The sequence below is a fragment of the Pezoporus occidentalis genome, unplaced genomic scaffold, assembly GCF_034315485.1.
Source record: "Pezoporus occidentalis ecotype Australia unplaced genomic scaffold, CSIRO_AGI_Poc_V1 ctg42, whole genome shotgun sequence".
Taxonomy (NCBI): domain Eukaryota; kingdom Metazoa; phylum Chordata; class Aves; order Psittaciformes; family Psittacidae; genus Pezoporus; species Pezoporus occidentalis.
Genome location: NW_026915747.1, coordinates 3,501,373 through 3,513,912, shown reverse-complemented (window position 1 = coordinate 3,513,912; position 12,540 = coordinate 3,501,373). Strand labels below are relative to the sequence as shown.

General features: G+C 39.6%; 1 protein-coding gene across 2 annotated transcripts in view; it reads left to right on the top strand.

Annotated features, from left to right (window-relative positions):
* Positions 1 to 11,697, top strand: part of MAPK12 (mitogen-activated protein kinase 12) — a 32,424-nt gene extending 20,727 nt beyond the window's left edge. For both annotated transcript variants that reach the window (XM_062634236.1, XM_062634235.1), the window contains 6 exons: positions 2,927 to 3,041; positions 3,697 to 3,768; positions 4,486 to 4,565; positions 5,317 to 5,395; positions 6,974 to 7,147; positions 8,937 to 11,697. In XM_062634236.1, the coding sequence (XP_062490220.1) occupies positions 2,927 to 3,041; positions 3,697 to 3,768; positions 4,486 to 4,565; positions 5,317 to 5,395; positions 6,974 to 7,147; positions 8,937 to 9,007 (591 nt within the window). In that variant the 3' untranslated portion in view covers positions 9,008 to 11,697. The remainder of the gene's footprint in view (positions 1 to 2,926; positions 3,042 to 3,696; positions 3,769 to 4,485; positions 4,566 to 5,316; positions 5,396 to 6,973; positions 7,148 to 8,936) is intronic.
* Positions 11,698 to 12,540: the final 843 nt, after the last annotated feature.

The window sequence follows — 12,540 nt, the reverse complement described above, 5'->3', positions numbered from 1 at the left end:
TATATATGTAATGTATATATTATGTATAATACAAATTTTTGCTCTTTGGAGACTGACCTGAATGTTCAGGATCCTGTTACTTCAAACTTTCCTTATCTAGCATAGAAATCCATTGCCTTTTCCTGGCTTGTAGGTGACAAAATGGTGAGTGGGTCCAGGTTGGTAGGGGGAAAAAAGAGGATCTATTAAAAACAGTTGTACATGTTTCTCTTTCCCACCCCCCAGCTGTGCAATTACGTTTTGAGATGCAGCCCAGGTCTGAGACATTCTTCCATACTATGATCAGTCTCCTTACTTAACACAAGTTATTCTTTGTTGCTTGGACATTTTTAAGCTTTTAGATAAACTAAGACAAATAATACTATACCAGAACATAATTTTGTGAAACAACAAGGAGAGAATGTAGTACTGACCTTTGGTTTTTGTTTCTTTTGACTCTAAGAGTGAGATTATTGTGTCCCTGGTTGTACAATCAGCTCTGATAGCATATGCAGAAGGAAAGTGCAGATTTGGAACTATGAAATACTGGTTGTCAAGAGGCAGCTCCAGTCTATAAAGAGAAAGCCAACTATAGTATGTTGAGAAGTATGCACAAAAAAACCCAACCCCAAGGCTTTAACTGGGATCTCTCTTTCACTGAAGGAGTTGAACTGGCTTCCCCACATGTATGCGTTCAGGTGCAAAAGGAAGGATATGAGCATGCTTTCAAAAGTCAGCTTAACCTGGGCCCAGAGCCACGCAACCATGCTACTACGCTGCTAGGGATAGTGCAGGCCTTTTTCCCTGTGTCTGTGCACTCAGCAGCTTCCCTTGCATCAGCTCCAGCGGTGTTGAGGCTATAATAGGCAAGTTGGAACAGCTGCTTGAATTGGTAATTAATTAATAAGCAATCAGCTTTATTTTTCACAGCAAGCTTTCTGACTCCCTCATCTAAAGCTCTCAGCTGCTACACAGGAGTCAGGAAAGTGACAGTGAAGGGTGCATGGGGGGGAAATCACTGCCCTTTCTGCAGTCTCAAAGTTTGAAGTTATTTTTGTTACAGTTACTGAAACAAGTTAGGAAAATTAAGTTTGCTGAGTAGAAAAGGAGCTTATCCTTAAGGAGCTGAGGGAATTTGCTGTCTCTTTTATACTTCCTGCATTATGGAAAGGATTTTCAACCTTGCTCTGAAAATAGCTTTAGAAGTTCCAGCTGAAAATTTGAATATTGGAGTATAAGAATAATAGTTTTGTGTGAAGAATGTTGCTGAAGTGGTACCACATTAAGTACTAACAGGGTATGCTTATTCCTGAGCCTTATGACTATGTAAATGAAAAGAAATCCTGAAATTAATATGTAGTGCACAAAAAAATCTCAGTGACGTTTTCTGCTTTTATAAAAAGACAAACCCAAATTGTATTTTAGCTGTTTCCAAGTGTCACAAGCCTTAATATGGAAAATGCCTAAAAGGCTGTGACAGAATAGATGGTACTTCATGTGGCTTTTGACCGGTTATGTAAAACTTCCTTTTTTTCTTCCAGCCTGAGGAAATGTGTGCTGTATATGTAGCATAAATTTGAAAGCTGTATATAAAAGTGTATTTTGCTATTGCATATATTTTGAATCAATAAGTCTTCAGTACCCAAAGAATCAGCCATATTCAAGTGCATTTTATTAGTAAGAATAAAAATCTCTTCCTTTGCATCCTACTTCTGTTTATAAATTGGTCAGCAGTTACGGGGGAAATACAGGAATGATATCTCAAGTATGGCAATAAAGAAAGCAATAATGTTTCATACACTTGATCTTGAATGAAAATGTAATCTTCCTTTCTGTTAGTGCTAGAGAATGATGAAACTATCCTGAAATGTTTTCAAACATCTAATTACAGAGAGCAGTACAAAACTATCACTCTTGGTTTAGTAATGCACAGGTACTCCTAGTAAAAACTCTGCCCTCTCAATATATATATATGAAGCTTGACACACATGGAAACTTGTGGCTCTTCATGCAAAGGTATATACTCAACTATCTGTGGAAGATGATGATTTATCTTTAATAGACTTTATTTACTCAAGCCCCCTGCTTCTTGTTAGAAGCATGAACTTCCTGATAAATACAAACTGTCTGTCATTCCAGGAATGGGATTTTCTTGCTGTTGACCACATCTTTTGGTACCATCTTTCAATGGTCCGTACAGTGGGTTGGCATTATTACTCTAATTTTGTAGAATCTGACAAAAGGCCGTTTTTCATCTTGCTGCTGTATGTGTTGCTATATCTGGAGATAAATATCTAGGAGTCTTAGAAATAAGCTGAATTGCGCATAATCCTTTAAAAGAATTGCACTGACCTTGCATTCCTTACAGAGAGTTGCTCTGTAGTTTATGCAGTAGGTTGGAGAAGACTCAGTGGACTAAATAATGGTAATTCCCTATGCTGTTTCAGATTTTCAATGTGATCGATAGGAAGCTATCCCATGTATGAGTTATTCATAAAATAGAAATAATGATACCTGCTTACTTCAGAATATTGCTGGACACACTCTTGAATGATTGTGCCACCTGAGATACGAGAGCAATGATTACCATCCAAGATGGGTGCTGTTCTTTCAGCCCTAACACGGGAGGATGGTGATTCCATGGCCAGGGAACTTTTTGCGTTGAATGTGTTCATTATCTTTCTGAATGGTAATTGAAGAATTTATTGTTTCCTTTACTGGTTTTACAGCTTTTAGTGTTGCTATAGGAGTATATTACTTGGAAAAAGAAATTGTAAAGCCCCTTGCTACTTCTGTCTCGTTTTTTAAAATGAGAATAACACACTTGAGTGAGAAAATGATGCAAAAATGAACTAATATTTACAGATTTCTTTGACACACTTGTACAGTCTGTATGAAATAGATTGCTAGCTGTCTGATCAGGCTGTTCTTTGCGCTTCCACTACAGATTCTGGATTTTGGATTGGCAAGGCACACAGACAGCGAGATGACTGGTTATGTGGTTACGAGGTGGTACAGAGCCCCAGAGGTCATACTCAACTGGATGCATTATACGCAAACAGGTCAGCATCTCTTCAGAACAGCCATACCAGAGCTAAAGCATTCACTGAGTCAGGCAATATATAAGCAAGTCTTTTTTTCTGAAATGAATGAGAAACTGGAGGTGGAAATGGCAGTCTAATTATGCAGAATTTCCTTGTAGATAAATTGCAGGTAATTGTTTGGTGATTGTGGGTTTGGAGGCATTTTGTACATTTTCTGAGAGTAACCAAAAGTGCCAAGGTGGCTGGAAAGTAGTGATAGAAATGTATACAGATGTGACAGTCTGGTCTCTGTTCTTGTGTTCTGCACTGACTGTCATCTTCCTGCAAAGATGTGCTGATTCTAACTCAGACAGGGGAAAATGGCAGATGAGGGGAATTCAAGTAACGCTAGGATAACCATGAAAGTTTTTGGAAGCACTGAAAATTTACTTCCCACATCCATCTGCCTGTTACTGAGAAACTGATTCAGCATATTATCAGATTATCTCCAGTTTGCTTATTAGAAAGCCTGGAAGTTTCACTTTTACTGTTCATCCTAATTGGCATGGCGTTAATTTATTTTTAATGGGCTATAAAAGTAAATTTTACACTTTATGTTTTAAATTAAACTTTATGTACATTTAAAGGGACAGGTATTCAGCAATTTAATGTGACTGTTGGTCTTTTTTTCCAGTTGACATCTGGTCTGTGGGCTGTATAATGGCTGAGATGATAACAGGGAGGCCTCTGTTCAAAGGAAATGATCGTATCCTTCAGTGAATTTGTGACACTAATGTAAGAAAATGATGAGAAGTTCTGATGTGATAGAGTAGGTCTGCTCAAAAACTGATGAGCATAAATTGAAATTAATAGTAAAATGCCTTGCACCTTTCTCATTGATTGCTTAATGTCTGTTCCAGTCTTGCACATCTGACATTAAGAATTACTGAATATTTTCAATAGAGAAAGAGAATTGATCTTTGAATCACATCTCAAATCATCAGGTAAAAGGTTCTGTGAGGATAAAAAAGTTACATTTTGATTTTTTAGTAATAGATTCAGTAATTCCAGAACATGCACAGAAGATTCTGCTGCGGTGTATGGGCTAACATGCACAAGCTAGTCCATTTCCTGCTTTTTGAGATTTTACCAAAAAGTGTTCTGTAAGTAACAGCTAGTAAAATGTTTCAAATTTACAGAAAACATCTTGCCCTGTCATTTTGTTGCTGAGGAGTAAGAAAATAGTGAAGATTCAGTCATCATTCAACCTCAAGTGATACTTCACTGGCAGTAGTAGTTATGATAATTATTAGAGGGCAGTATTAATAGAAGACAGCAAGAGTTGCTTACTTTTTTTGTTGTTTTCCAGTCACTACATTGTGATTTTTCTCTTTATTCTCCAGTAGTGCAGAAACACACAATTTTTGCAGGGTGATTAGTTTTCTTATGGTGAAAGTCTTTGTTCCTTATTTCTGGTAATCAGATCTGGACCAACTCACAGAAATAATGAAAGTAACAGGTACACCAACTCAAGATTTTGTTCAAAAGCTGCACAGTCAAGATGTGAGTATTTGGCTTTGTCAGTTGGTTTTACACATCTTAAGTTTACTTAATCCACGCTCAGTACTTAAACTGGCTGAGACAGTAGGTATTGGCTATTGAAATGATCCCTGATGTCACCTTTCTGCCTTGAAGTGCTTTGCACATAGCTACTGGAGATTGGGGGGGTGGGCAGAAAATGATCAGAACACTTGACAAATCTGTATATTTAAATACTTCTGAGTTTCCAGTGCATACAATATAAGCAGTTCAGATGATGTGCTACTGCTTTTATTGGAAAATATGAATCTATTCAGAAAACTCAGTTGTTTGCAGGTGTCTGTCTTTTCTATTCGTATGTGACTGTCCTTCTAGAATCCTTAAGCCCCTACTATAAAGAATGTAAAATTATTCATTAGACTAAGTATACGATTTAAATACTAATGAACTACTGTGCAAGAGGTTCCTGTAAACTCACTATGACATTCTTTCAAATGATGCATACATATTTATTCTAGCTAATATATTAAATATGGAGCACTAATAATTAAAGTTTTACATTATCATTTCTTAATCATAATTTTAAGTCTTGATTAAAAAAAAAACCAAAGTTCTTTTCAACAAGAAGGTGAATATAATCAGGGTTTATGACCCCCCCCAAATTAATTTGTACACTGTGCTATCAAAGCATTGTTGAATTACCTATTAAGCATATAGTTAATGTTACATTATAAAGGCAGCAAAGTTCTAATTAAACACCCATGTTTCTTTTAAGGCAAAAAACTATATAAAAAGCCTCCCAAAGGTCCAGAAAAAAGATTTTTCATCCATCTTGAAGTATGCAAATCCTTTGGGTAAGACAGTTTGTGTGGATATGTATGATTTGTCTTGTTCTTCTGTTTGCATTGGAGGCAGCAGCAGTATCAGTCATATGATAGGTTTTGTGATGGTTCTTGTGCTTTTCTATCTCTTGCTTTCCATGATTCAGAACTTTGCCAAGTTTAGACCCTGCCAGGACTCAGATGTTTCTTAGAAGTGTGAAAAAAAGAAGTGTTTTGTGTTTTAGACTTCAATCCAGCATCTGCTTAATGGTTTTGCTGGAGCAGCTTTCTCGAGAGCCCTGGCAGATTAAATATAAGTAATAATTTTTTCTCTGTATTGTATTTGAAATACAATTCTGAAAGACCTATCTGATCTGCAGTTGAAATGCAAGCAAATAGAAAGCTGACATTTTAGTCATGGAATTAATACATCCTGAGAAACATCTGTGCATTCCTGAGAAGTGCACTGGCTTGCATTTGATAGATATGAACAGCCAGAAGAGCATATCAAGTGTGCATAACTGTGACGTGACCCAAGGCAACCAAAGGTCTGAGATGGGTCTGCCCAACCTGTATCTGTTTCCCAATGACCTGAACAAACAGAAAGCCAGTTCTGTTAGAATATAAATTAGTATAATTGAATCTTCTCAATTTAAGAAGTTAAAATTGTATGTTCAGATATAGTAGAAATAAACATAATTAATAAGCAGCTCTTACCCTGACTGCATGGTTAGCTCAATGACCTTCTCAACTGCAGCAAACTACATATTTCCATTTAGATTTTAGGATGTTTTTTCCTAGCATCTCTGTGACCATCTGGCTGTTTCTTGTGGAAAGAACAACAGCTCATGGTCTGGGAGAGAAGCCTGAAAAGAATTCACAATGTGGCAAGCAGGAGTTGCAGTATCTTGTCCCATGCTGCTGCTGCTTCTTCCTTTCAGCTGCTCCACCCAACCCAGGAATGTTCTTTCAGGATAGAAAAACAGACAATAAACAAATCATTCATCATATCTGTTTACGCTAGCTTGTTTTGACAGTCCAACAATGGGCCTGATCCAAAACATAGAACATAGAAGATTTTCATGGATTGTTTTGGCTGAGGTCAAAACCACACAGCAGATAAAGTCAGCATGGAGATTCTGTACGTGGACAACTGACTTGTGTAGTCAGCTTCAGAGTCTAGTTGTGCTTGGATTTGGTCACGTACAGAGCAATTCTCATTCTCTGCAGCCAACTGTTCATTCTGCTGCTGTCAAGTTGTAAGGTACCTTAGAACCACAATAGCATGGCAATGATGAAAGACACATGGGAAAGCCCAAAGCACAGTGGTCCTAGAGCCAGAAGCTGAGAAGTCATTAGCTGCAGTGATGTGGCTGTGTTGTGTACAGAAGCAAGGGAGCACCTTTGCCTTGAGTCAGGCTTTTTACAGATCCCAGCTTGTTCACAACACCGTTTGGCCATGCAGGCGGGCCCCAAGGCTGTAGAATGAATACCCAATGATTCTACTTTGTAACTGTATATTTATTTGAAATATCTCCAGGGCAGTGTTACTGTGCACAAGCTGGAGTCAGTGATGTGATTTGAATACACTGTTTGTTTTCTCTGCAATAGCTGTAAACCTTTTGGAGAAGATGCTGGTGCTGGATGCAGAGAAGCGAATCACAGCAGCTGAGGCTTTGATGCACCCTTACTTTGAACCAATCCATGATCCTGAGGAAGAAATTGAAGCTGAGAAATATGATGACACATTTGATAACATGGATCTTCCGCTAGATGAGTGGAAGCGTGAGTTTAGATTTGTGATGTTTTAAAAAATTACCAGATGGAAAGACCATGTATACCCTTCACAAATTGCCTTCTCTGTTTTTGGTGGAACAGAGTAAATAGACATCATTAAGATGATGTCTATTGATAAGCCAGTGTTCTTATCAAGGAATGATTCCCAAAGGTTTTTTCTCTGCCTCCTAACAAAGGCTCTCCTTTTTCCTGTGACTGTCCTCCTGTCTTCTGCAGCGTAGGAATCACAGAATCATAGAACAGTTAGGGTTGAAAAGGACCTTAAGATCATCTAGTTAAAACCCCCCTGCCATGGGCAGGGATACCTCACACTGAACCATGTCACCCAAGGCTCTGTCCAACCTGGCCTTGAACACCACCAGGGATGGAGCATTCACAACTTCCCTGAGAAACTCATTCCAGTGCCTCACCGCCCTCACAGTAAAGAATTTCCTCCTTATATCCAATCTAAACTTCCCCGGTTTAAGTTTGAACCCATTACCCCTTGTCCTGTCACTACAGTCCCTAATGAAGAGTCCCTCCCCAGCACCCTTATAGGCTGCCTTCTGACACTGGAAGGCTGCTATGAGGTCTCCGCTCAGCCTTTGTCTCTTCTCCAGGCTGAGAAGAGCCGCCCCAACTTTCTCAGCCTGTCTTCATACAGGAGGTGCTCCAGTCCCCTGATCATCCTCGTGCCCCTCCTCTGGATTTGTTCCAACAGTTCCATGCCATTTTTATGTTGAGGACACCAGAACTGCACACAATACTCCAAGTGAGGTCTCACAAGAGCAGAGTAGAGGGGCAGGATCACCTCCTTCGACCTGCTGGTCACGCTCCTTTTGATGCAGCCCAGGATACGGTTGGCTTTCTGGGCTGCAAGCGCACACTGAAGCCAGCTCATGTTCATTTTCTCGTCGACCAACACCCCCAAGTCCTTCTCCGCAGGGCTGCTCTGAATCTCTTCTCTGCCCAACCTGTAGCTGTGCCTGGGATTGGTCCGACCCAGGTGGAGGACCTTGCACTTGTCATGGTTAAACTTCATCATGTTGACATGAGCCCACCTCACAAGTGTGTCAAGGTCCCTCTGGATGGCATTCCTTCCCTCCAGGGTATCAACCGAACCACACAGCTTGGTGTCATCAGCAAACTTGCTGAGGGTGCACTCAATCCCACTGTCCATGTCACCGACAAAGGTGTTGAACAAGACCAGTCCCAACACCGATCCCTGAGGGACACCACTCGTTACTGGTCTAAATGAAACCATTTCTGTAGCATGTGGCCCTCCAGGGGATAGACAGGTGAAGAGATTCCTCAACTGTTGGCTGTATGGGACTGTTGCTGTATAACGCAACAATTGTCGGCATTAATATGAAGTTAGGTTCTCTCAGGGAGAGAAAACATCTATCTCAGCAGACACTTAACTCTTTATCTAGATTTCATCTAGTGTCAGAGGTTTGTATTTTGGCTTTTAAGTGAGGACTTGACTTTTAAAGCTGATTTGCTGAGTAGCTCTTTCTGAGGATCTTGCCCACTATACTGTAAAGTCAATGCTTGCATCCCTTTGAAAGCACCTATAACATTTCAGCATTGGACTACTTCTTCAAATCTGAAATGTTGAAAAGATGATTCTTGATTGTCTTACTTTTTGTACTCAGATTTCTCTCTTTTTTTTTTGCCTGAAGAGGTCTCTCTCTTCCTGACCTAGACCAGAACCTAACCGGGCTGGGGCTTGCACCTTGCTCGTGTCTCCTTTTCCAATTAGACTGGCAAGTCTTATGTTTATTCTGTTGTTTTCCAGGCATTACGTATAAAGAGATACTGAACTTCAAGCCACCACAGACTTTGGAGTCAAAGGAGACAGCAGTGTAATTCTATGACTCAGTCTTTTCAGAACTCAGAAGAAAACAAGAAAGTTGTAAATGTTTGTGAGATTTCAGGTGTATAAAACTTTTATGAATAAACTGGATGTAATCTGTGTCATCTGCACTGTAAGAAAGTGCAGTGTGCTCTGCACGTGAAACTTGGTGCCTTTGGGAGTAGCATTTCAAAACTATCCAGAAACATTCCTGCCTACAACTTCTTCTTTCTGCATGAGAGAATTCAGGCTGTGGTAACCCAGTTCCATCCTCAAAAGAGCAGGTAGGACTAATTCTTCTGCTCAAGGATCAGAAGAGTACATGTCACCACCCAAGCAAGCTGAGACACAAGAGTATGTCAGGGATGTGCTGTGACTGTTCTCCAAGGCTGCTGAACTATCCTGAATGCAAGAAGTATTTCATGTGACTTTCTCTGGAATATTTCACCTTGGTAAGGTGCCTGGGGAGGCTAGTCAGCCTCTGCTACCTCAGTGAGTGCAGCAGGTAGTGGAAACAGCCCAGAGGAATGCCCATGTCCCTTGTCCTGTGTGAATGGAAGAGAACCTCAGCTCCAGCCAGTTCTGACAGATCTGGGCAAGAAGCAGAGAAGTGTGGATGTCCTAGGTGTTTTTCAAAGTAACCAGCATAGCAGGACATGACTTCACGAACACTTGGTGAGCAGTCGTTGGATAAACAATGACTGTCAAGGGGCACAATATTTCTTTCTAAATACAGTGCAATCTCTTTATATTACAGACTTGGGAACAAGTCTTTCCAGGGAGAAATAAATGTTAAGACTTTCTAAAGTTTTGTAAGGTTTCCAGCTTCCTGGTATTGAAATGATCACTGAGAAAGTACCTCTTTCTCAGAGGACTTGCTGGTTTTAGATTCAGCAGTGCTGATTTTAGAAGTAAAGCTGCATGCAGGTCACATCATAGAAAATTAAATGAGGATAAAAATGCTACTCTGCAGCTGTTCATTGGGAATACCTGCAGCAAGTGGTTTTGTTCACAGTGTACAGAGGTGTTCCCAGGTGCAGAATAACAACCATTCCTGGGTTTATGAACTCATCTTACTTAGAAAAGCCCTCAGACCTTCTGTCGAGAAGTGCATCACCAGGAGTCAGCTTCCTGATGGGATAGATTGGTTAGACACTTCATGAGTTCCTCTTACATTTACTATATTTTCCTAGGTGCTTAGTTCATAATAATCTCTCAGAGGTATGACAATAAATTGGTAAACCTTTGGTGAAGAATTTCCATGTGAGATTGTTTGTCCTTGCTAAAGGTAATGTCTTTACAATTGACTATTTGGATGTGGATTATTCCCAATACAATATGCCAGTGTGTGTTGCTATTAAGTGAAACGATTGTGAAGGAAGATGTTAGATCTTGGGAGGTAATAACTGGAAAAGAAGTAAGAAATGACTTAGGGGTTTTTTTGCTTTAAAAACCAACTTAAGCCAGAAGTTTTATCAAGACACAGTTCTTTTCTTTCAGTGAATGTTAAGTTGAACACCTGTAAATACTAGCATTTGTTTGCAAATTGTTTGTGATGAGCATTGATTAGCTGAGATGGGCACTTAGACTAAATGGTGACAGAAACCTTGAATTATTGATGTATTTGACAAGTCATTAAAAACAGAGTTTCAGGAATGCATAAAACAAAAAGCAGAGAATGTAATTTGAAACAGAACATTTTTCTACACTACAGGACACTGAGGAAGGCACACTGAAGAGTCATACCCCATTTTGCAGTATTGACTTCATGCTTGGACTACACTTCTGTGTTAAATAGGAACTTTAGTGTTTTACAGAACAGATGTTTTCTCTTAGATTCATACTCTCTGGTAGTCTTAATAAGTCATGGGAGAAAAGTACTTATTGGTGTTGGTAGGCTTGATTTAGCCACTCAATGGGAAATTAAAATTGTCAAAAACTTCTCTGAAAATGCTCCTTCTGTATTTTAAATGGAACTTCACCATGCTAAATTCTAGCAAATCTCTGCAGAGATAATGCAGATGACTGAAATGTTAGTGAGACTTCAAGGAAGCATTATTTTTCATTGAAATCTGCTTTGCATTTTCTTCATAAATGCCAACACTTCAATGGGTATTTTCACTTCCCCTGCCTTTAGTTTTAATGAAGTCAAGCCCTAAGACTTTCTTTTGGCTGAGGTGAGCTTTTCCCTCTCCCAGTATTGGAGAAGCAGCTAGCCCTCAGGAGGAAGACATAACAAGATAATGTTAGTTTTTCTAGATAACTGGAGGAATACAGAACTGAAAACAACTGAAGAGAAGACCTTAGCACATGTGTCAGCCAAGACAGCAGTACTGCTGTGCTGTCTCAGCAGCAAGCAGTCCGTAAGGTAGGATAACAAAGATGGAAACTTTGTCACATCTTGGCAGGCTGTTTCTTTGAAGAGGCTGAAGTCTGCAGAAACAGGTCCAAATAACAATAGCAATTATCAGTATAAATAGCTCATTAAAAGAAAATGTGAGGTGAAAGCAGAAATATTTTGCATGGGAGGCAGCTGCTGCTTCAAAAGGAGAGACAACGTTTCCTACTTTTTTTGCTATTTCTACTGGTGCTAAACAACTCAGGAATAAGAACCCAATTTCTGTTTGCCTTAGAGAAATGTAAATACCTTTTGCATGTACTTGAAATGTATTGTGACAAATAAAGGTTGAGGGGTTGCTTTTTACACCGCAATGGTTTTATTTTCCCATGTGTATTCCCAGATGCATCATGACTCCTGAAAATATTATTTTCAGTATGAGGGAACTGCATGAAACATAATGTTCATGTGATACGAGATGCTCATGCAGTTTATTTGGGAAGTCAGGCCACAGATGTGAACCTTTCTCCCATTTTCCAGATTTCAAGTCAGCCACAGAACTGTTCTGATTGTAGTACTGCCACGTAATTATTTCTTACAGCATCTTGGATTTTACCAGACATCCCTGCTTTGTCCTGAAGGGCAGGATTTCAGTACGTAAGTGCAGTTGCAGTTCTCAGCCTGATTTTAAAAGCCAAAGCCAGATTGACAGTCATCAAGCATTTCTAACTTCAAGTTGAACACGGTGAGTTAACAGAGTTCTAGTAGGATATATGGGACCTTTGCCCTGAAAACCTACGTGCCCACTGACTGAGCAAGATTGTCCCATTTGTATTGGTCTTCATTGCACTGAAGACCCATCACTGATGTTGAATTTTGATAATGTGGTGTTGTGTGCCAGAAGTGGCACACAGTTTCGCTTCTTGATTATTTGGGGTTTTATCTTGGGTTTTTACAGGATAATGCTGACGTGAGTGCTAGTATGTTTCCTGCAAAATGTTTTCAGAAGAGCCACTTTGTTCTTGATTTAGAACTACCAGGTATATGAGCTGGGTGGGATTCTTTGAGCTTTCTACTTTGTGATATGCTGTTCACATACATATAGCAGATGCGTCTGATCTACTTCAGCTAAGGTTGTCAGAGAACAAAGCATCTGTTAGATGCTGTCATTCATTGGATCTTGGTATGGAATACTCCTACAGGGCATTA